This window comes from Trachypithecus francoisi, unplaced genomic scaffold (assembly GCF_009764315.1).
Source record: "Trachypithecus francoisi isolate TF-2019V2 unplaced genomic scaffold, Tfra_2.0 Lachesis_group3, whole genome shotgun sequence".
NCBI lineage: Eukaryota > Metazoa > Chordata > Mammalia > Primates > Cercopithecidae > Trachypithecus > Trachypithecus francoisi.
The window spans coordinates 69,965,928-69,991,645 of NW_022681468.1; the positions used below are offsets into that span (position 1 = coordinate 69,965,928).

At 34.7% G+C, this 25,718-nt stretch overlaps 1 protein-coding gene and 1 pseudogene across 17 annotated transcripts in view; both read left to right on the forward strand.

Annotated features, from left to right (window-relative positions):
• RALGAPA1 (Ral GTPase activating protein catalytic subunit alpha 1) overlaps window positions 1-25,718 on the forward strand; it is a 323,646-nt gene that overhangs the window by 110,199 nt on the left and 187,729 nt on the right. For 6 of the 17 annotated variants that reach the window (XR_004431673.1, XM_033188254.1, XM_033188250.1 and 3 more), the window contains exons 17-21: window positions 8,485-8,625; window positions 18,655-20,199; window positions 21,960-22,084; window positions 23,506-23,722; window positions 24,666-24,842. Coding sequence is in view for 16 of the 17 variants with exons in the window: in XM_033188254.1 (XP_033044145.1) it covers window positions 8,485-8,625; window positions 18,655-20,199; window positions 21,960-22,084; window positions 23,506-23,722; window positions 24,666-24,842 (2,205 nt within the window). In the remaining variant the exon portion in view is untranslated. The remainder of the gene's footprint in view (window positions 1-8,484; window positions 8,626-18,654; window positions 20,200-21,959; window positions 22,085-23,505; window positions 23,723-24,665; window positions 24,843-25,718) is intronic. The other 11 variants (XM_033188259.1, XM_033188264.1, XM_033188262.1 and 8 more) reach the window with 3 other exon arrangements.
• LOC117071952 lies at window positions 14,923-15,125 on the forward strand (annotated as a pseudogene).

Below are 25,718 nucleotides of genomic sequence, written 5' to 3' on the forward strand. Positions count from 1 at the left end.
CCCCAAAGTTTTCTTTCAGTGTCATAGTTTGAGATCTTAGATTTAAGTCTTTAATCCATTTTGATTTGATTTCTGCATATGGAGAAAGATAGGGATCAAGTTTCATTCTTCTGCGTATGGATATCCAGTTATCCCAGCACCATTTATTGAAGATATTGTCCTTTTTCCAGTGTATGTTCTTGGCATTTTTATTGAAAATGAGTTGACTGCAGAAGTGTAGATTTGTTTCTGGGTTCTCTGTTCTGCTCCATTTGTCTATGTATCTGTTTTTATGATCCTTTTATTTACTGATAAAAGAATTAAATTTGATAACCTAAAAGAAATAGCCGATTACTTGAAAGGTACAATCTACCAAAACTCATACAAGAAGAACTAGATAATCTGAACAGCCTGATATGTATTAATGAAATTGAATCAATAACTAACAACCTTCCAAATTAGAAAGCACCAGGCCCAGATGGTGAATTCTACTGAACATTTAAGAAAGAAATAATTCTCCACAATTTCTCTCAAAAAATAGAAGCGGAAGGAATACTTCCTAATTATTTTGAGGAGTACTGCATTACCCTAATGCAATTCATCTCATCAGCAGGCTAAAGAAGAAAAGCCATATGATCACATTCATAGATGCAGAAAAGCATTTGGCAAAATCCAACACTGATTTAGGATAAAAACTCTTGGCTGGGCGCAGTGGCTCACGCCTGTAATCCCAGCACTTTGGGAGGCCGAGGTGGGCAGATCACGAGGTCAGGAGATCGAGAGCATCCTGGTTAACATGGTGAAGCCCTGTCTCTACTAAAAATACAAAAAAATTAGCTGGGCATAGTGGCAGGTGCCTATAGTCCCAGCTACTCGGGAAGCTGAGGCAGGAGAATGGCATGAACCCACGAGGTGGAGCTTGCAGTGAGCCAAGATCGTGCCACTACACTCCAGGCTGGGCAACAGAGCCAGACTCCGTCTCAAAAACAAAACAAAATGAAACAAAATTCTCAGCAAAGTAGGAAAAGGGGGAACTTCCTCAACTTGATAAATCTGTTAAAAAATAAAAACACAGGACAACCTACCTCTAGCATCATACTTAATGGTGAGAAACTAGTTTTTTTTCTGCTAAGATCCACAAGACAAGGATATCTCACTATTCCTGTAAGACAAGAAAAGGAAATAAAAGGTCTACAGATTGGGAAGAAATAAATAAAGCTATCTTTGTAGATGACATGATTATGTGGAAATTTCAAGGTGACAACCTCCTGAAACAAGCCATTATAGCAAGGTTATAGGATGCCAGATTAATATATAAAAGTCAAGTGCTCCTGCCATACCAGCAATAAACAACTGGAATTTGAAACTAAAAGCACAGTACCATTTATACTAGCACCAAAAGTCTCCAAAACAATTAGGTATAAATCTAGCAAAATATTTACAAGATCTATATGAGGAAAACTATGAAACTTTGATGAAAGAAATCAAAGAATATCTAAATAAATTGAGAGGTCTAGTTCATGTACATGGATAGAAAAACTCACTATTGGCAAGATGTCATTTCTTCCCTACTTAATCTGTAGATTCAACATAATCTCAGTTGATTGTGTTCTTAACAAGTTATTTTGTGGATATTGACAGAAAGAATCTAAAATTTATATAGAAAGGCAGAGCATGAGCAACATGGCAAAACCTGTCTCTACAAAAAATACAAAAACTAGCTGGATGTGGTGTCATGTGCCTGTAGTCCCAGCTACTTGGGAGCCTGAGATGGGAGGAGTGCTTGAGTTCAGGAGGTCAAGGCTGCAGTGAGCCATGGTTGTGCCCCTGCACTCTCTAGCCTGGGTAACACAGCAAGATCTTGTATCAGGAGAAAAAAAAAAAAAGGAAAGGCAAAAGAGCCAAAAGAGCCAGAAGAGTCAACACAGTATTGAAGGAAAAGAATGAATTGAGAGAAGGGCCAGAACCTGACTTCAAAATTTACTATAGTAATCAAGAAGGTATGGTATGTGTGAGAGAATAGACAAATAGATGGAATAAAATAGAGATTCCAGAAACAGACCCACACAACTAGAGTCCACTGATCTTTGACAAAGGAGCAAAGGCAATTCAGTGGAGAAAGGATGGTCTTTTCAACATGGTGCTATAACAATTGGACATCCACATGCCAAAAAAAGGTGGATCTATACACAGACCTTACATCTTTCACAAAACTTAACTCAAACAGATCATAGACCTAAATGTAATGTGCAAAAGTATAAAACACCTAGAAAACAACATAGGAGAAAGTCTAGGACACCTTGGGTTTGGCAATGAGTTTTATGATACAACACCAACAATAAAATTCATGAAAGAAAAAATTGCTAAGTTGGACTTTATTAAATTTAAAACTTCTGCTTTGTGAGAAACATTGTTAAGGGAATGAAATGACAAGTCACAGATTGGGAGAAAATCTGCAAAACACATGGCTGATGAAGGACTGATTCTAAAATATACAAAGAACTCTTAATATTCAACAGGAAGAGAACAACTTGAAAAATGGGCAAAAGATGTGAACAAACACCTCACCAAAGAAGATATAGAGATGGCAAGTAAACATAGGAAAAGATGCTCAACGTCGCATGTCATTAGAGTATTGCAAATTAAGACAAGAAACCACCACACACCTAAAAGAATGGCTAAAATCCAAAACACTGACAACACCAAATGCTGGCAGGGAAGTGTAGCAATGGGAACTCTCATTGGTGGTGGAAATACAAAATTATATCATCACACTGGGAGACAGGTAGTTTCTTTCAAACCTAAACATAGTCTTACTGTAGGATCCAACCATAGCACTCTTTGTATTTACCTATATAAGTTGAAAACATGTCCACACAAATATCTGCACATAAATATTTATAGCAGCTTTAGTTGTAATTGTCCAAGATATTCTTCAATAGGTAAATGGACAAACTGTTGTACATCCATAAAATGGAATATTATTCCATGATAGAAAGAAATGAGCTTTCAGGCCATGAAAAAAAAAAAAAGTGAAGAAACTGAATGAGTATTGCTGAGTAAAAGAAGCTAATCTGAAAAGGCTACATACTGTATGATTTCAACTATATGACATTGTGGAAAAGGCAGACTTTCGTCAACAGTAAAAAGATGACTGGTTTCTAGGCACTAGGAATAGCGGGGTGGGGCTAGAAGGGATGAATAGGTGGAAGCAAGCACAGAGAATAAAGATGTGAAACTATTTTGTATGATACTGTAATGTTATATATGTGTCATTATACTTTCTCAAAACCCATAGAAGGTACTACATAAACAGTGATCCCTAATGTAAACTATGGACTTTAGCAATACTGTATCAATATGAGCTTGTTAATTGTAGCAAATGTACCATGCTAATACAATATGTTAATAATTGGGGAAACTGGTAGGGAGGGGGAAAGGGATGTATGGAAACTCTTTGTAGTTGCCACTCATTTTTTATCTTTAAACCTAAAACTTTTGAAAAATGTATATTCTTTTTAAAAAAATGTATTTTTTGGAATAGAAAATAATTTAGACATTTGAAATAACCACAGATTTATCTGTAAAAATTTTTTTTTTTTTTTTTGAGACGGAGTCTTGCTCTGTGGCCCAGGCTGGAGTGCAGTGGCCGGATCTCAGCTCACTGCAAGCTCTGCCTCTCGGGTTTATGCCATTCTCCTGCCTCAGCCTCCCAAGTAGCTGGGACTACAGGCGCCCGCCACCTCGCCCGGCTAGTTTTTTGTATTTTTTAGTAGAGACGGGGTTTCACCGTGTTAGCCAGGATGGTCTCGATCTCCTGATCTCGTGATCTGCCCATCTCGGCCTCCCAAAGTGCTAGGATTACAGGCTTGAGCCACCGCGCTCGGCCTCTGTAAAATTTTTAATTCATTTTTTAGTTTGTGTCATTCTCCATTTATTTATTTTCTGACTTGCATTGGGAGAAACAAATTGTATTTCTGACATTGATTTATATTTCTCTTTTATGAAGTGTTTCCTTTAATAACCTGATTGCTCTCTTGTTAAAACTGTATTTTTTCCTATGACTTTGAATTACCTGATAGAGTGATAGAATATTTAACTTTTTCTGACTAACTTAAACAGCTTTCTTTATACTGGTGATCTAAACTGATGTAAGCACCTTATGTCCTTACAATTCATGAAGGCACTAGTATAGTCTATGTTGAAATTTGCAGAGTAGCAGTTTTGTCACGTAACGTTTCAAAGACTTATTTTACTGGTTGCTTTCTAGAATTTTCAGATAGAAATTGTAAGAGAATTTTTTTGTTTTTTCTTTGAAATTCTAAGATAATTTATTCATTATTTTTCACTTAATAAACATAAAGGCAACTTACCTACATTTAAAAAATATTAAGCATGATGTAATCCTTTTATCTCAGAATACTCAAGATGGCTTTATTAAGATAAATTTTGTTATTAATAGTTAAGTTTAAAATGTAAAAATGTGGAGAGTATGTCTCTGGTTTTGCTTATGCTAACAAATATTAAGAGAGATTGCAATGAATTTAAGAATCATTTTTGAACATACTCATATGCAATGTAACTTGCTTGCATTTATGATATAGGACCTGGTGTTCAACTTTTGGAGCATATGTATCACTATTTTGTTTTCAGATTTTGCTTTTCAATTATGTGTATTATGATAATAGGCCTACATTTGGGAACTTCAATAGGTATTTCTGCCAATGGATAGGAATGGATACATAATGTGAATTTTAATAAATAGGGAAGAAAATGTATATAATACTTTGGAAATGAGAAAATTCCGGAGTTGCCTTCCTCATGTTTATTTTTTGTATTTGTATGCTGTTAGTGATCCATCACATTTGCTGTCCATGAATTTCTTCTGCTATACGGAAACTCTAGAGTACAATTTACAGTTTTTTATATAGTCTGTATGGTCCAAGGTGAATTTATGGGAATGCATTTTTTTTTTTTTTTGAGAAGGGAAAAGATAGGAAGCCTTCAAAAATTGTCATGCTCATAATTTGAAAATCTGTTTTTACTTTTTGATGTTATGTTTTTCATACTGCCCATTAAGCATATTATAGATTTATGATCACTGATGTATGTGTCTTAGGAATGTATGTGCTAATAGGAATGTCAGTAACTGTTTAGGTTAGTAAATCCCAAAAGATCTCAATAACTAATTCATTGTAAATGATTTTCTGTAGTGAGGGTCACATAGCTGTGAAGCCATTGATAGACTTCTAAGTATGCCTAAAGACTCAGAGTTTAGTTAAAACAACAACAAAAGGAGGTGACCATTTTTGCTCCATTTTTTAGGGTTTTAAAATTTGTTTTTGAGTCAGAGTCTTACTCTGTTGCCCAGGCTGGAGTACAGTGGCACAAACACAGCTCATTGTAGCCTTGACCTCCTGGGCTCAAGTGATCCTCCCACCTCAAGTCCTCAGAGTAGCTGGGACCACAGGGACACACCACCACACCCAGCTAATGTTTTAGTTTTTGTTTTTTGTAGAGATGGGGTCTCCCTCAGTTGCCCAAGCAAGTCTCGAACTCTTGGACTCAAGCCATCCTCCTGCCTTGGCCTCCCAAAGTGCTGGAATTACAGGTGTGAGCTACCACACCAGCCGAAGGGTAACATTTTTAAAGAATTCATTCAGAATCACAACACAGATGTATTTCACTATTAATATGGAAAAAGTTCCAAGGCAAATGCCCAAGCTCTTCTTTCAAGTTTGTGTTGGGAAAGAAAGGAAAAAAGGAGTTTTTATTTCCCAGAAATTGTCCCTAGGGGAAAAAAGAAAAACTTGTAATTTATCTGTGGAATCAAAAATTCAATTCAAGTTTTTAAAAAATGTATTTTAAAATTCTGGCTAACACGGTGAAACCCCATCTCTACTAAAAATAGAAAAATTAGCCAGTCGTGGTGGTGGGCACCTGTAGTCCCAGCTACTGGGGAGGCTAAGGCAGGAGAATGGCGTGAACCTGGGAGGCGGAGCTTGCAGTGAGCCGAGATCGCACCACTGCACTCCAGCCTGGGTGACAGAGTGAGACTCCGTCTAAAAAAGAAAAAATATATATATATATACATATATATGTAAAATGTGATTACAACTATAGATAATATTTTACCCTCTGTGTAACACTTTAAGATTTGCATATGTATTTGTGTCTTTGACCCGTTTTAATGAGTGATTATGTTGGAGTCAACGTAACTTTTGTTTCAAATTAGATTATAAAATTGTTGGTGACTTTCTCAAGAAGGAAAGAAGCTAGCAGGAAAACTGGAATAGGGTGAGATTCTGACATTTTGTATACGGGTTGTTTTTAAAATACACTTGATCTTTAATAGATAACATGGTAAGCCATACACTAAAGACAAATTGTTGCCATTATCTTAGCATATTCCACGCTTCTGTATTTTTTACGTACAGATTGTTCTTAAAGAATCCTTAATTTTATCGGCATTCATACATTTTTTTAATCTGTGATTATCTTTTTCCAGTTATAAACTATGAAATGCATTTAGTTTTTGGTTAATGTTTGTTTTTACTTTCTCCTCCATATCTTCACAGCCTGAAATTGTTTTTCAAATGGTTAAGCTGGACTCCTACTCAAATATAGATATTAAGTAAAAGTAAAAAATTATTGCACTTATATGTGGTAGGGAGTAGGGATTCAAAGATCGGAAGATATGGTTCTTGCATTCGAAAAGTTGGGTAGGCTGACCTAAAAACATACAGTCCACTAGAAATAGATTGTAAGCTTTACAAAAGTGGGAATTCTTATTTGTTTTTGTTTATTGCTGTGTTGCCAGTAAAGTAAATAATTGTTTGGGAGAATTAGAAAAGCCTCTCAGGGACTGGGCATGGTGGCTTATTCATGTAATCCCAGTACTTTGGGAGACCAGTGTGAGAGGGTCGCTTGAGCACAGGAGTTCGACACCAGCCTGGATAATATAGCGAGACCTTGTTTCCACTACAAATAGAGGGGGGAAAAAAAAAGGCCAAGCATGGTGACACATGCCTGTGGTCCCAGCTACTCTGGAGGCTAAGATGGGAGAATTGGCTTGAGCCGACGAGTTCAGGGTTGCAGCAAGCTCTGATGATGCCACTCCTGCCTAGACAGCAGAGTAAGGCTGTCTCAAAAAAAGAAAAAGAGAAAAAAGCTTCTCAGATGAAATGATACTTCAAGTATGAAGGAGTATGTCAGGAAGAAAGAGACACCAAGGACGTTAGCAACATACAAAGACATGATGTGATGGTGAAAGAGAATGAAAATTTTAAGGAACATTATAAAATTCTGAGTGATGGCAGCATGGGAGGACAGTAAAAGAAAATAAAGTCTTACTGAGTGGTAGATTGTAGGCAAGTCGTAAAGGCCTTGTGTGAGTTGTGTGATAATCTAAGGAATTTAAACTTCAGGGAACCAAGTCTGTCCAGTAATCAGGGAAACTCAGGAATTTGAATTGATGTCAATATTCAAACTATTTATTTTACCACCATTGCTATTACACTGGATATTATTCAATATTGTTTCTTTCAAGTCCTTGATTCATGTGTAACAATAACTATAACTTAATCAAGAATCCTTGAAATAAATGTTTTTTTAAAAAATCTCTGGGAAGTATAAACTTGATTATTTATTTCTAAGTGAACTATAATTTATCTTTAATTTTTGTGAACTAGGGACTCTCCTAAGAAATTATCAAATACAATTACAAATGCAATTTTTAAAAAGTAATCCAGTTTAAAGCTATCTTTGAAAACAATTTTGTTTTTATGTTTATGATTTGAATAAGCACAAAATTATCTATTTGTATCAAGAACCAAATTTTTCATGCTGTGCAAATTGTGTTTTCTATAAATGTTTCTATGTAAAAATTTTAATTTTACTTATACTTTATTATAAAAGATACTGATTTGATTAGCATTCTTTTACCAGAAACACATACTAGCCATGAGATTAAATCCTTTTGACTATGAATTACCTAAAACTTTCTAAGAAAGACCATTGAGTGATTTAGAAAACTTTGTTAAAGAGTATGAAAGTAGGAATGATTTGTTCTTATAATTCAGCCTTATTAAGAAGAATGGCTCAGGATTGCCTAGAGATATGCCCAAATATTGTTCCGAGTTTCTTTGAATTATTAATATTGAGTTATTTTCAATGTTTCCATTCAGTGAATTTCTCAACCCTTGGTTTTGAGAACATAATGCTAATTAAGGTGTCTGCTGTTGTTTAATGCTATTCCATTGTAACTGCTAATAATAGCATTTTCCTGCTTTATATAAAAAAATTATATTCAAAATGTTGTGTGTGTTCTCTGATTTCTTTTCTTACAGCTTGCCAGTATTTGCCGTGCTGAAATGTTTTAATTTATAATTTCCTTCCTTTGTACCTTTTAGTTTTCTCTGTTGCTGCTTTTTCTGTGACACGAGCCTTTCATTATAGTCACTCTTCTTTTTTCCTTCCCCACTTCTTTCTTTTCCTTTTTTAAAGCCATGAGAAGCCGATCCATTGGTGAATGTGCTCTGCCATCGGCCTATATACGCAGTGCTAAAAGTGCTCCTGTTCTGATCCATACTTCCAAACCCTTCTTGCCTGATATTGTTCTCACTCCCCTTTCTGATGAGCTTTCAGGTAGTGCCACCTCTGCTAATTTCTGCACCACCCTTTTCACTTTTTAATCCTCTGCTTTCAAATTTTGCTTAATCAAATAAACTCTTTAAAGTTAATTTCTTTGGGGGAGGTGTGGGAAACTGGGAAAATGATTGAGAAATCAACATTTTGAGTTATTTGAACTCTAATGCTGTCCTTGCAGTTCATTCTGGAAGTGCTAAGTTTAGTGCTGTGCCAATGTCCAGTATTTTTGGTTGTAAATGGCCATTTTTTTTTTGCTCATGTTTTTTTCTTCCTCTCAGGTGGTTAAAAGAAGTAGTAGTATATATTTATATCATAGATGTCTTATAAAAGATGACTTAGAAAGATAATCAGAGCACTGACTTTTAATTTCCCATTGTTTTGACTGACAATATGGTAAATCTTGAATAATTCATTCTGCATTGTCTATAGGAATGGAACTAAGTAAGGGCATTCAGTATTTGGGAAAAGTATATAATCTAAAAGTTGCTTTGGAATAAATCTTTGTATTTATGTTACATGTAATCATATATAGAATTCTAAGGACTCACTCATTTTTAAACCATTCAGTGAAGCCCTGACTTCCAAGGAGCTTCAAAACCTGCTTAGCTTTCCAGTTCTGCCTCAGGTCCTTGGTCTCCAGTACTGGGATGGTCTGCTCTTTTATTAAACTTTAATTAACATGTAATAAAATGCATAGCTCCATAGACTCCTTTAATGAGTTTTGAAAATTGTACACACCCTTGTTAACCATCACTACAAACAAATTATAGAACATTTCCACTACCTCAGAAAGTTTCCCAGTGACTTTTTTGAGTCAGTCACCACGCACTCTTCCCCTCCATACAATTATAACAACTTTTTGCTGTTCATCACCATAGATCAGTTTTGTTTAAAAAAAATTTTTTTTGGCATAAATAAAATCATACAACGTGCAAATTGTGCTAACTCAAAGAAACCTACATGTTTTGTTAACTTTGGAACCATAATATAATTAATTTTAATGAAATTGGAGTTGATTTTTCAGTTTAATCGATGACAATAATAGAAAAATTGGCCTCAACTCGAACCTTAATATCCAGTAAGTATTGATGGATGATGAATGGATGTATTTCACACCAGTAAAATTAAGCAACCTGAATATTTTAAGCTACCAGTGCAGAAAATTAGTAAGATTTAAAACTATATAGATGTGATAATATAAATTTTAATAGATGGTAGAAAATGGCACACAATTTTGTTACATATGATGCTTAGCTACAAATAAAGAATTAGAATATTTTTGTCTCTTTAGTTCTCCATTTAAGCACTGTACCTCCTTATGTAAGTAGCACAGATTTTGGCTGCTTACATCAAAGTATAATCTAGTTACTTAAGATGGCAAACAATGTTTCTGTTCTTAAAACTGAATTAGATACAGCTAAAAGAAACTCTGGGTTTTTTTGTAAACTTCTCTTAGATACATTTTTTGCTCCTAGCTTTTATAAAAGACATACTTAGAACATTTAATGCAAACCATTCTTGACATGTTTAGAAAAATTAAAATGAGCTTTGGCCACTTCCATTATTATTTTATTCTATTCATTTATTTATGTTAAGTACAGAATTTGAATTCTCTCGGCCACTAATTCTTAAAAGTTTGATTGGATTAGACATTCTGCTGCTGTCTTAAAAAACTGTCAAAAGATTTATTTTTTTCTCCATACCTAAAAGGATTTACAGAATTTCTCATCTGCAACTTAATATTTTGGCAAATATTCATGTTAAGTGCTAAAACATTTTTGAATAGCTAAAACAAAGATAAGGTTGTTCCTTTCAAAATATTTTAGAGTGGTGCCATACCCAGGATGAGAAGTTCTTATTTCAGAATTCTTGCTTTGCTGTAAATACATAATTCAGAAAGTTTACCTTTTTTATGCTTTTATGATTTAAACATTTATGAACACTGTTTGAAAGGAATTTTCTAAATGGCAGTTTTATTTGTTGTATTCCTTTTCCCCATCTGGGGTAATATGCTTTCTATGATAAATTTAAAGATTTAGATGGTGTTGAGACATCAGTCACTAAAACAAAACAAACTTTATATCTGATTATCAAAATAATGTTCATTTTAGAAAACATGGATTACAAGGAAAAGCATACGAAAAATATACATAATCCTCCAAAACCAGTGATAATTTATTGACAACTTCAGATGCTTTTACTGCCAGTTTTTTATGCTTGTGTACATTTAAAATATAAAAACTTAATTACAGTTAGTTTTGAATTAAAAATCATTTTTTCTCTTAGAATTTGAAAGAGGGAAGGAACCTGCCACTTTAAAATAGCAGCAAAATCCCTCCTTTCCTGATAACTGACTTGTGAATGAAGTCAAGATTTTTCAAGCTGATGTAAATTTAGCATACTTTCCAGGAGATGCAAATCAGTGTATAGAGGAAAAGATTAAAGATTCATAGTGCAAATCAACGTATTAAAGACCCTTAGAAAACCTGTTAAAAAAACAAAACTGTTGGTCTGGCGTGGTGGCTCACACCTGTAACCATCATTTTAGGAGGCCGAGGCGGACGAATCACGAGGTCGGGAGATCAAGACCATCCTGGCTAACGTGGTGAAACCCTGTGTTACTGATATCCTGTGATATTGATATCCTGTGCCGTTAAGGTTCCAGAGAGAACCAATATGAAAATTAAACAGGATTAATCTTACACCAGTTTACATTGTAGAAATCTAAATTATTGGATTGGTCTTTGCCTCTGCGATTCTTGGAGGCAAATTAAAGGCTTGGAGTTTGCTTCTTCAGGTGTTAGGTGTAGAGCGAAGAAGAGAGGAAGAGATAAGAGAAAATGTAGGGGTTATAAGAATAGAGATTTGTAAAAATAGTGCTAAATTAAAAAACAAAAATCACCAGAATCTTAGATCATCAACCAGTCATACTTTTTAATTGCTGATGTTTCTTCCAAGGTTTGAGAAAATTTTACTTTAGAATAGTTTAAGGTACAGAGAATTAATAAGAAAATGAACTGTATGAAGGGGAAAAAGTAAACGGCTTTTCATGCTTTTGTAGCTCTCCCTCATGTGAATTAGCTTAAATGAACTCATAAAATATTTCCTGAGTGTATCTCTGAATTCAGGAATCGAGGTTTCTTCAAGTACTTCACCAAAAAAAACCTCAATGAAACGACTCGTAGACAATCTACTTCTAGCTTACGGTTAGAAGTAGAATTTGTCAGAAAAATATTTTTCTGATACTTTCGGATAACAGGAGGTAAAAGGAAAGTCCTTTTAAATCCTTTTTTTTTTTTTTTTAATGTACTAAATCTATGAGAAAGGACTATGAGTTTTTTAAGTATTAAGTAGCCTACTTGGTTCCCAGCCCTTTTTTCCTCCTCCAGTGTTCTTGTTGTAACTGTCCATACTACCTGCATTGTTGTAAGTATGATGCTGTATGATAGAGCTTTACATACAGCTATAGACTAGCATAGCTGAATAGTTGAGTATTCTTGAAGAGTTAAAATTTTTTTTTTTTTTTTAATTTGCTCTGTTGCTTAGGCTGGAGTGCAGTGGTGCGAACATGACTCACTGCAGCCTTGACTTCCCTGCCTCAGCCTCCCATGTAGCTGGGATCATAGGCACATGCCACCACATCCAGCTAATTTTTTAATTTTTTTATAGAGACAGGGTCGTAACCCAGGGAATTTCTGAACATAAAGTTGCCCAGGCTGGTCTCAAATTCCTGGGCTCAAGCGATTCTCCCCACACTGACCTCCCAAAAGGCTGGGATTACAGGCATGAACCACCACACCCAGCACTTAAAGAGTTTTTCTTAAGTTCTGGGGACCAGTTTGAGGGCACTGTGTCAATGCACTGTTTCTTAACATCAGACTCATCTATAACAGCTTGAAAAATATGTATCAAATTTGATACAATATATTGGCTTCCACAAACATCTGATATAATTTATTCTGGTGTCTGGGCAAGTTCACTCCTTGGCCTTTCTCTCATTGGCCTTTGATAATCACTTATTTGATAATTACTGTGCTAGATTGTACACGTTTGGTAACCCAGCCTGACAGTCATTATTTTCTTGATAAATGGTTAAGAGAGAAGCCAGAAATCTGAATCATTATTCTTAAGCAAATTACTTTTACTGCCAGAAGTAACACTTTAGTGAAGAAAGGGATATAAAAGAATATAAACATGGTAGGCAGCTTTATGTATACTCCCACAAATGTTTCTTATTATTTTCTAATCCAGTACTATGAGTTTCTCATCCTGAAATTAAGCTTACAGACCCAATTTCTTTCAACCAGTTCCCAAAACTTATTTGTCATTTTTGTTGCTATTGGACTCTGGTCTATCTGGGCTGTAGTATGTAGACTGCTAACGTTGGGGACTGATCTCTTTTTATTAACAAAGCTTTATTATTTGAATTGAGCTCCTTATACTTCTGTTTTGTCACTATCAACCAAAAATAAAATAGTATGTCTCACAGGCCTATTCTTTTCCTAAATTCTGCCCATTATGGAGAATTTTTCATCTCATCAAAAAAGTAGGCCCTTCTTTATACAATCAAGAATTTTTTCCTGTCATCAATGTATAATAGGATATTAATATTTTACAAATTTTTCACTTGTAATCTGCTGATTGTAGCATAATTCCAATTAGATTTTTTTTTTAAGAGATAGGGTCTCACTGTGTTGCCCATGCTTGATTGCTATGGTGCCATCCTAGCTTACTGCAGTCTGGAACTGCTGGGCTCCAGCAATCCTCCCACCTCAGCCTCCTGGCAAATTAATTTTTTTTTTCCTGGAATAATTTACGTTAATTTTTTTGAGACAGAGTCTTGCTCTGTTGCCCAGGCTGGAATGCAGCGGTGTGATCTTGGCTTACTGCAGCCTCTGCTTCCTGGGCTCAAGCAATTCTTGTGCCTCAGCCTCCTGAGTAACTGGGACTACAGAAGCCTGCCACCACACCCAGCTAATTTTTTTAAATTTTTGGTAGAGATGGGGTTTCACCATGTTGGCCAGGCTGATCTTGAACTCTTGACCTTAGGTGATCCGCCCACCTCGGCCTCCCAAAGTGCTGGAATTACAATTGTGAGCCACTGCACCCGGCCTACATTAATTTTTAAAAAAGAACATCTCAGGAAAAATGTGAAGCTAACTTAAACATGACATTATATAGCATACTCATTAGCAAAACACTATACTTTTCTTAACATAAAAAATGTATTGGTAGTTTATGTTAAGAATTTTAAAATCAGGAAAACAATATTAGAATAAAAGAGAAGATAGTTGACTGGGCTAAATTTTAGTGGTTTAAATGAAAACTATTGAGCTTGATTTGTTGCTTTTAAGTCTTTTCATGTGATTACAATAATGTAAAAACTGCTTTGAATTACCTACAAATTGAACATCTAATCTTAAAAAGATAGAACTTTAATAACCTCCTTTAATAATATTTGAAAATAGATGCTCTATAGTTTGTTTGTTTTGCTCTATAGTTTTTACTTACCTTGAAGTACATTGCCGTTGTTGCCCAAATAGACAAAAACGTAGATAATTAGCAGAAAAAAAACTGAGTTTCAAAATGGCATCAATTTCTATGTAAACTAGTTTAAATGATATTACGAATTCAGGAACCATAAAAATATTACTGATAGCTAGCATTCGTGCTTAATCAGTAAAATAATTTAATAAAGGGGATTTTGGCACTTGATTCTATGCATCATTTCAGAAATTATTAAAATTTTCTAGTGATATGGTAGTATTTTAACTGAAGAGGTTTTTTTTGCGAGTAACTAACTTGCTTTTTACCAATAAGCAGCCACTTTTTTTTTTTTTTTTTTAAGGCAAGCTTTTCTTCTACCAATATTTATTAAGCCCATACTATATGACAGGTCCTCTTTCAAGCAATAGAGATATTGCAATGAACAAAACCAAAATCCTCAAGAAACTTAAATCTAGAGGAAAGGAGTACTTTTTTCTTAACGTTTTATAAGCTGGTAGTACACTTTAATGTACAGCTTTCCTTTCAAACTAACAAAGGAAACTTTTTGAACAAAATGTTTCCGGGAAAAAACCGGTTTTTAAATCTGGAAATAATTGACACACTTTAATGTTAAACAGTATTAAGGAAACCCAGAGATAAAACTTGACATTTCTGTAACTTTATAGGCTATACAGGAAGCATTTTCTCAATGTTCAAAAGCAGTTTTTGTAAATCACTTGAAAACAACATTTTTATTGTTTCACTCATTAAATGGTTTCTAATGCTTTAGATTAACATTTAACTGAAAAGACTATACTTTCAAGCATAGTTTCTAAGGTGTGTTACTAGAGGAGTTTCTCTGAACATGTGAGCACTGGAATACGGGAAGAGTGTGTGCAGTGTTCTCTTAGCGTGAAACGGACCTTTGGTGTTGCTTTGCTGCAACTGCCATTTGCCTTGAGTGATCATTCTTCTCTTCCTCCAGGAGAGTAAGAGAACACAGTCAGTTTCCCTTAAGAAAAAGAAAAGAAAGAGAAAAAATATATAAAATTTTATTTAAAAGCTTTCATTTTTAAGTTAAAATATAAGCAGCATAATTAAATTGTTTTGAGGGCATTTTTATTTAAACCTGATGCCACCATGATTTTTAACAATTCAATACAAAGTTTTTTTTGTTGTTTCCTTCTGTATAATTTACTAACATTTGTTTTAGTTAGATTTTTATTTCTAACATTCTTAGCTTTATAGAGATAAATCACTATGCTGCTCTATGGGTTTTTTAAAATTCATTTTGTTTATATTGACATATAACTAACCAAAGCCTGGCTTTATGGTTTCTTAATAATGCAATTAATTTTTACCAAGTTTTATTTAAAAATTAATAAATTATTTCATGAGTACAAAACATATATGATGTATTATTCAACAGATTAAGAGTAAAGATTAATTTCTGCCTTACTTTTACACCACAGCTCCTCACTTTGTAGCTGTGTAACTTTGGGTAAGTCACTTGAACAGTTTCTTCATTTATAAAATAGGCGTAGCACCTACTTCATGGGGTTGTTGTGAGGATTAAATGAATGATACGTCAGATGTTTACAAAAACACCTGGCTTATGGAAAATACTATGTATAGTTTAGTTATTATTTAGTCTTTTTCTCAGTAAAGTTCAGCTGTATTGTATTTGTTCAACTAATGTAAGGCTTGTTAGAGTCAATTATGCTTAATTCAGGTGCCATTTGTATTGACATAATATATCCCTCTTGATCTGAATTTAGCATGAAGTTGATTCCATGTCAGTGTTATTTTCTTCTTTGATTTTATGTAATTTGTATTGTTATGTGCCATGAAAGAACTGTATTTAAAGCTTAAGACTTTTAAAACATTGTTTAAATTTAAATTCTCCAATACTACAATATTGGTAGAAAAAATCCGGTTACTTTTTTTTTTTAAAGCTGTTTCCCTCTTAAGCTTGCATAGAAGTTTTAGATACTCATATATGGTAACAAAGTTTTAGGGAAAAAAAAATAGGCTGAAATATTGGTTAAGTTTTCTAATATGCAAGATGTGAGGGCTGAGTTTGGGAAGGAATTCCTAAACACAGAACATCGTAATAATTTTTCCTGGCTTCTTTAGAATGGAAAAATTGTGAAATATCGATAAAAGAAATTAAAAATTAAAACTAATATTTTACTTTTTCTGACATTCATGTATTTGTTAGCATCGTAATGTTTTTATGATTCTAATCTTTTGAAATCTTGATTTTGACCTTTGGTAAAATTAATTCCAAGCTATAAAATTTGTAAGAATTCTTATAGAACAGCTATACAGTCTTTATCCTTTGCTGAGTTCTTTAGAATATTGTGTGGAAAGAAATTTAGAGTGCATGCTGAATATAATCTCTGTCATTGAGGCAGAAGTTCTTATGATCCCTTATGGCAGATGTAAAAAACTGAAATATTTATGTTTGTCAAGATGCACAGATATGAGTTAGTTATCTGCTGTATTAAACACTTAATGAGTATAAGTGCATCAAAGTGAAGTTTGTAAGCAAATGTTTCACTTTTCATTTAGAAAAATTTCTGAATGGAGTGCATGAGGAAGAAAAACAATGTCATTTTTAAAAGTTGCACATTCCCCTCAGTTTAAGGACAAAAAGTTAATTGTTTCAGCTTCAGAAGATACTATATATTTAACCTATGTTGAGAGCCTACTAGTGTATCACCAGGAATATACTAGAATCTTGGCATAATACAAACCTCTGTTGATCTCAATTTAGTATAAAGTAGGTTCGTTTGGACCTCATACAAAGAGGGTGATATAAATGAAATTGCAGAAGGACTAGCCTTTTTCAGCCATAGTAGCATGGATCCCAAAAATACTTTGTATGACTATCTCCATTTTATAAATGAGGAAACTAGTCTCAAAGTCTAGAGTAAGAATCAACAAATTACTTTGTAATCTTGGACAAGTCACTGCTTTGCCTCTGGATCTAAATTTTCTCATTTGATTGTTCAGTTATAGTTCTGTTTCATTTAACTTTTCTGCAAGAAGCCTGATAAGTAGCAACAGCTGACTTTTTGACTCTGTCCTTTCTTCATTATATTTTGCTGACTTCTGAAAACAATCTTTTTGTTGTTGTTATTTCTAGGTAACTTACAGACTATGATGGATTCATAGACATTGTATTTTGCTTTCAAAATTCCTGTTGAGAATTTGTATATACCTGAACAGTTAAATGGTTATTTCTTCCTGTGATTTTCAATTTCATAAATATTTTTGAGGGTTACCATAAACTTAACACGAAAGGCAGTGAAAATAATGCAGTGATATGCAACACTAAGCCTGTGTCTCAAACTTTTTTTTATTGTAAATTTGATAAAGTAATTTAACCTCTCTGGGCTTCAATTTTCTCATCTGTGAGATAGTTAAATTAGATAAAGAATCATCTATAATTCTTTTTTTTTTTTTTGAGACGGCATTTTGCTCTTGTTGCCCAGGCTGGAGTGCAATGGTGTGATCCAGCTCACCACAACCTCCACCTTCCAGATTCAAGCAATTCTCCTGCCTCAGCCTCCCGAGTAGCTGGGATTACAGGCAGGCACCACCACGCCCAGCTAGTTTTGTATTTTTAGTAGAGATGGGGTTTCTCCATGTTGGTCAGGCTGGTCTTGAACTCCCAACCTCAGGTCATCTGCCCACCTCAGCCTCCCAAAGTGCTGGGATTTTGGTGTGAGCCACCATGCCCAGCCTATAATTCTTAAAAGGAGATGTACGAAGCCAGAGATACAGTTTTTAGAGCTTGATGGTTGTTTAATGGAAAGGGCCAGTAACAGGCAGGTAAAGTTTCTTCCTAGCAGATTTAAGTGGTGGTTTTGCCAAAAACAAAAGAATACAATTGATTTTTTAAAAAAATATATTGACTTTATTTGATGTCAGTAAATAAGATTTTAATACTGTAATAAAGTAAAACAGCTTGGGAGAACAGTTTCCTGACAAAGAGAACTTTAAGAAAAGGGTAGAGAGTTGCATTTCTAATATGTAATCAAACAGAGGAGCAAAATTTGAAGAAAAGATGCCTCTTACGTTTTTGGGAAGGAAGCTGGAGGATTTATTAGACCCTATAAGAGTCTACAGTGGGATACTTGGATTGGCTTTCTGTGTTAAGGTGTATTTTTTCTGCTTGGAACTTAAATAAGTAGGAAAAATTTAATGGCATTTGAGTTACTTGATTTATTGGCACAGCTCTATCTTTATCTGCACTTCCAAATGTTTCATCATCTCACTGTTTCTATGCATGTTAACATTTTAAAATGTGTTTTGGTAGTTTTCTAATTCATTGACACTGTATGCTATATTGGCTTGTGCCCATCATTTTTCTAAAAAAACAGATTTGTTTTTTGATTTTTTTTCATTGAGCTTACAAAAACCCAGATTTTTTTTTATTTTAAAGCATATGCTTTAGGGTATTATTGAAATTAATAATAATTTTTTGTATTCATCTAGTTCTTCTCTACATAATTTTTTTTTCTTTTACAGATATTGATGATGCTCAAATACTTCCCCGCTCAACTAGAGTCAGACATTTTTCACAAAGTGAAGAAACTGGAAATGAAGTTTTTGGTGCTTTGAATGAGGAGCAGCCATTGCCTCGAAGTAGCAGCACTTCTGACATCTTGGAACCATTCACTGTTGAACGAGCCAAAGGTGCAGTTCCTGTCATTGACAGTTCATCCCGTCATGCACCAAGCTTGCAGAGTTCCACAGAGGCTTCTTCAATAACTAGATCCACTGAAAGCCACATCACTGATACTCATAGTAGAGAGTCTTCTCTGGAAGTTGGTGATAGCATATATGACCATCTTTGTCATTTAATAGGTCCAGTAGAACTTGCAGATTCAGCTTTTGAACAAATCCAGTACATTGACCTTGAAGGAGATGATGATCTTCTTTCCACCCTGAAAGAATATTTTAAGGAAAACCAGGAAAATCGTAGTAAAAATGAGATAGGTAAAGACCCAGCCTCTCAGGAAGTGACTATTGCAGTAAATAGGGGTGAAAGGTTATCCTTAGATAAATTAGAATGCACAGATCAGGAAATTGAATCAGAAAATATCACCTCTTTTGTTGGGACTCCTGAAAACCTACAGTTTCAGAAAGAACCAAACGCAGCTGTCTTCATGAGTAATATCGCACCTACCCAGTCAGGCAGTTTTATTAGAACACAAATTTCTGAAAAATCTAAGCAACCAAACAGTGATAAACAGCCATCAGAGCCTAGTTCAGATAGCCTTTGTGATAAAGAAAAAAGGAAACATCTGTACAGACAAGCAGCTACAGAATTAGATGCTTGTGTTGATGTAACACTAGTTGAAAAGCTTAAGAGTGTGCAAATTAATGAAAAAATCACTGTCCCACATGTTATGTGTGCCAAGAAAGCAACACTAAAAGCACCTGTTAACCGCAGAATGCCTCATGTTACAAGTACTAGCAAACTTTCTCCAACTAAAAGGAGCTTGTCTGAAACAGTAACTCATAGAGCCAAAATCATGAAAATTGCTACTAAAAAACGAAATAGTGTTCATGTTACTTTTAGGCCATCCACTGAGTCCGTTCAGTTTTATAATCCTCTGGAAAACAAAGAGGCTCCATGGAAGATGAGACTGCGGAAGCTTGGTGGCTTTAGTAGTGGTAGCAGCAATAGCAGCACCAGCAACACCCATACCAGCTCAAATAGTGCTACAGAGCTAGTAAAACCTGGTGTGTACAGACCTCTAGATACACTTGGTACTGCATCAGTAAGTAATAAAACAGTGAAGGAATCCACAGAGATTCCCACCACCATATTACAAAAAGAAGGAATTGCAAGTAGTCAGTTAGGTAGTCGTAGTACTCTTAGGTCATCAAGTCATGAGGCAGGACTACAGCAGGGCTCCCTGGGTGGCGTTTATAAAACTGTTGTACATGCTCTTTCGAAGCCGAAGGCAAATGTTTCCCCACAGAGGCAGAACAGAATGCCACCAGAGGCTCCACTGAGGGATCTGTACAGTCATGTAATGGGCTATTTTGGAAGGAAAGCTGCAGGTGAGCACTAACAGTGTGCAGAGCGCAAAAGGAGAAAGACAGCACCAGTTTGGCTTAATGCAACTGAAGCAAGCTATAAGCAATCAAAAAGCTTTGGGATGGTCACTGCTTTCTCTCTGTTTGGTTATGCATGCGCCTTTTCCCAGCTGTATTTTTCCCAGCATAGAATGTTTATTTAAATTACTAATTTCCCTTATAAGGCATTTAGTTAAACCTCTTTGCTGCTGAACAACATAGGAAAGTGGATATATAGGAAAATTTCAATGACCTATCAAAGACTACCTAAATCAAGTATTTTTCTGAGTGTGTACCACGAGTGTGGAAATTAAGTTTACCAAGGAGTTATTATGCTTTCTTCCCCACCCCACTATCGTTTAAAAGGGCACCAGATACTTCTAATTGAATTCATTTATTTTTACTGCTGATCTATTTGGTTTTGTATTTTTTCTTGATAGAAATTATTTTGACAACTAACGTAATAGAAATCAAGGTCCTACAGCCAGTCAGTGATGAGGAAATTATTTCTTAAATCTCAAAGTGAATTTAATCACTTTCCATTTAAGCCATTTCCAAACATGCTGTAGGCTTTTAGTTTTGCATTCATTTATATAGAATGCAAGTTGTGTCCTTGAAACACTTTCATTACTTTCTTTTTTTGTGGGATTTTAAATCTGCATAAAGGTTTCACAATAGCCAATCATGATTTAAATATGGAACCTCTATGGACAGATAACAGAAAGCAAGATTATGGTAACGTTTTCTCTATCTTGAGTCAAAGTTAAAATAACTTTACGTATATAGACTATTAACTTTCAGCAGTAAGGTTGGTTTTGATTTTATTTGTTTTAACATGGTTTTGTTAGCATGATTAACAACGCTGTATAATGCATCTTGCATTGAGCCATTAATGCCACCTGAGGGCAGTATTTGACAGCTTAGCAAAGCCTGGCTAGTAATATAAAGATAATGGTATTTCACAGTGAGCTTCTGACCAGTATATTTTCTTAATCTGAAATACTTTGTAGTTTATTAGGAATATAAACAGTGCTCATTTTCCTTTCATTGCAGAGAAATCAACTTTTCAATAGCATAGTACTGACATAGATACCATGTTATTTTCTATAAGTTAGTTTCCCAAGTCTAAAACTTTCTTGTTAATATAAGTGGTAAAAATACTAATAATATAGAGATAAAAAAATCAAAATAACTATTTTGGATTTTTTTGTAAGAAAAACCTTTGTGAAAGTCAACTTTTTATTCTTAAAGCACTAAAGTTAGATTTTATAGTGGATAGAAACAGCAGTATATCAAAACCATAGAATTTGTATTTATAAATACTCAAATGCATTTGTATCCCACTGAGTTTTGCATAGATTCAAAGGATATATTCCCTGAAAACATTCTTTGGGGAAAATAGGGAATTATAAATTGTTAAGGCTCTAAATAGAAACATTGAGTCAGGAAAAAAGATAAATATACCAGTTTCTTTATAGGCAATATTAACCTAACTTCAGCTAGTGCTTATCTATAAGCTTTCTTGCTGTTTAAAGTTATACTGAAGATTGACTAACATCTGCTTAGTTAAATAAAGTAAATATCAATTTACTAATTCTTAAATCTAAAAGAAGGGAAATTATTCATAAATGCATGTTTGGCAAATAATTGGCAAAGATACTTTGTTTTGGGTTGTTGTTTGTTTCAAAGTTAGAAAATACAGTTAAGTTTTTCCTCACTATATATAGTTATTTATTTATTTTTAGTCAATAAAGAGGACATGAGCCAAAAACTGCCTCCTCTTAATAGTGATATTGGCAGCAGCAGTGCTAATGTTCCTGATCTGATGGATGAGTTTATAGCAGAAAGACTTCGAAGTGGTAATGCCTCGGTAAGTTTTATTTTATATATTTGGTTTTATAGAGGAGGGTAGAAAAACTAACAGATATGTACCTTTTTACATATATGCCAATTTATATGTGGGAATTCTTATTCAAAATAACCTTTCCTCAAAATATAACCCTTTTTATGAATTAAGATTTTTGAATTACATTTTTATAATATTTTTTATCTAAAGACATAAAATAAACAGCCTCATAATTTTCACCAGGGTGAAAGATCAGACAAGTACCTGTGTACAAGTACACAGGTATAAGCAGCTACCTTCCTAGTCTCCCCTTTTTTTGTCTTTGCTCATAGGTTACCCTGGTGCCAGCTGCCAGCCCTCAATGGGAAAGATAGCAATGGAGGTCTTCTGTCTCAGCTCCCATAGTTACATAAATAAATAAATAAATAAATAAATAAATAAAATTTAATATATAATTTAAAATAAAAATACATATATAATTTTTATTTTTGTCTCAAGATCTGTTTGTGAACAAGCTCCCATTAGTTTTGCCAGCATAAATATTGCTTAACCATTTTAGATAACTTTGGAAGAGACTTAAAAGTTATCTTTATCTTGAATGTTAGGATTATGGCAACATGAAAGCAGAGGCTCTTTTATCTCTAATAATGCATAATTGTTAGGAAAGGGTAAATACATGTGGAATTGCTTTCCTTTTGAGACGGAATCTCGCTTGTCTCCCAGGGTGGAGTGCAGTGCTCACTGCAGCCTCTGTCTCCTGGGTTCCAGCAATTCTCCTGCCTCAGCCCCCCGAGTAGCTAGGATTGCAGGTGCACACCACCATGCCTGGCTAATTTTTCTATTTTTAGTAGAGACAGGGTTTCGCCATGTTGGCCAGGCTGGTCTCAAACTCCTCACCGCAGGTGATCTGCCCACCTCAGCCTCCCAAAGTGCTGGGATTACTGGAGTGAGCCACTGCACCGGACCTGGAATTGCTTTTTTTAAATTGTCATATTTCTTTGAGTTTGACCTCTCTGTAACTCCATTATAGCCCCTCCTTTTTTTTCTTTTTAGGCTTACTTTTTTTCCCTTGAGTGGATAAAAATCATTGAATAACATATTTGCTGTCATTCTTTCCACTCTCTCACTGTCTTTTTTGTTTGCTGCTTTTTTTCCACTTAAATTCTCTTTCTGCTGTTTTAATTTATATTCACTGCATGGATCCTACTGAGGCTTAAGAGTCGCAGACCCAGCATCATATGATATTTGGGTCTTTAGGCAGGCCAACAATAGGTCAGTCTCTAGCTCCATTCAGTTACATAGATTATTTGGTGAGTGTGTTCTCCACTCCTACTTCAGCCTCTAAATCTCAGCATGTATTATGATGGTTTGGAAATTAAAAGTTTCAGATGTTTGAAGAGAATAAAAACTTTTTTTTAATAGTAAAATATTTCTTGAATTTTTAGACTATGACAAGAAGAGGAAGTAGTCCAGGCAGCCTCGAAATTCCCAAAGACCTCCCTGATATTCTAAACAAGCAGAACCAGATGCGCCCTATTGATGACCCAGGTGTGCCCTCAGAATGGACTTCTCCTGCCAGTGCGGGGAGCAGTGATCTTATCAGCTCAGATAGTCATTCGGATTCTTTCAGCGCTTTCCAATATGATGGCCGAAAATTTGACAGCAAGTATCTTTTCTATTTGAATATTATGTTTTATGTTGATTGTCTTCTATTCAAGACTGACTTACGGATTATGTAGACATCACCTTCCTCTCCAATGTTACCTAGGCAGTGGCTCCCACATTAGAAAAAAAAAAATTAGAGATAGGGTCTCGCTATGTTGTGTGGGCTAGTCTTGAACTCCTGGCCTGAAGCAGTACTCCTGCCTCAGCCTTCCGAGTAGCTGGGATTACAGGTGCAAGGTGTCATTCCTGGCCCCACTTATTTTTATTTCAATTTTCAGTGAAATTTCAAAGGAAGTTTTAGGGAATCACCTTAAGTCAAAGCTACTACTTTATTTTGCCAAATTAAGAGCATTTTTTTAAAAAAATGTGATCCCTTCTTAAAATAAATGACATTTTTAAGACCAAAACTGTAGAAAGGAAAATAATTTAGGTTGGACTTGTTACTAAAAACACAGTCATAATTATGAGTTACCTCTGTTTCACACACTCATATTTGAGAACCAAATATTTAATTATGTTCAGTGCTACAGTACCCAGAACTTCCCTTGAATAATTGCTCCGTGTTACAATAACATCAGTGATATTATTTGGTGCTGTATTGTTACCACTTAGTTATTCAGCTATAATTCTATATTGCACTTGGCAGTCAGTGAAGGGCACCAAATTTTTAAAAAAGAAGTCAAAACCTTGGGAATTAAGTTTGTGAAGAACTGGGAGATGCATTGGAGAATTACGTTTCCTCCCTTCATGGCTTGTACACTATTCTGATCTAATTATAATCTTCAGAGTATTAAGATTATTTACACTTGTCTGAGTGATATGTAAACAGAATAGATGTACAGGGAATGTTGATGTTTGATCATTTTGCTGATTTAGCTCTCTTGTAAATATTTTTACTTTGTAATTGGGACTCATATAATAACATTTCTTCTTCCTGTAGATTTTGGCTTTGGAGCTGACACTGGGGTTACATCCTCTGCTGATGTGGATTCAGGTTCTGGCCATCACCAGAGTGCTGAAGAGCAGGAAGTGGCTAGTCTGACTACTCTTCATATAGATTCTGAAACAAGCAGTCTTAATCAGCAAGCATTCTCTGCTGAAGTTGCAACTATTACTGGTAAAGTTATTCATGGGAATGTGTTTCTTAAATGTATTTTTTAAATCTCCGAAGAATTTGATTAAAATTTTGACAGATTTTAATTTAAGTATTACTTATTACTATTTAAGTATTAGTTTTTTAAATTCGTCTTTATGTAACAATGAAGGAGAGAAAAGACATTAGTTTCTTGACTTGAGGTCCACTGGGTTAAACTTCAGAGGACTCTGTGAACGCGTATTATCTTATGCAATATTTTGTATATATATGGCAGTACAACATTTTCTGCAGGATTAAAAAAAATTTTGATGGGAACATAATAGATGTATATGTATATGGAGTACATGAGATAGTTGGAGTGATTTTTAAAATAAATAAAGTTTAAAGTACTGGACTCTACCTTTGTCATTCAGAGTTAGCCTAGATTTTTATGATTTCTTTAGCAAAGTATTTATTATAGAAAATATAAAGCACACTGCTTAATAGAAGGCCTGTTTGTCAATGTACTAATATTCTGTGTTTAGATAGTAATTTGTGCTTTTTGGAAACTTTTTACATGTGGTCAAACCCAACCATAATGTGATAAGTGGGGTCTTAAATCCAATCATGTTAAATGCAGAGTCACATTATTGCAATGCTAGTGAAGTGATTAGAATGAGCCTGAGCAGCTAATAGCCCGTAGTTCTTGGGGATTCCACTCTATAATCCAACCTCACTGTGGCTCCAGCTACAGTTTTCCCCTTGATGAGTGGTTATCCACTCCAGCTTAATTATCCATGGGATGGTTTTGCATCTTGTGGTTGGCTGGAACTTGCAAGACTGAAGCAGTGATTTCTGTATCTCTAAGCTAGTCAAGCATATTTCCTCACCCAACCCAGACAGAGGAAATTTGAGCCA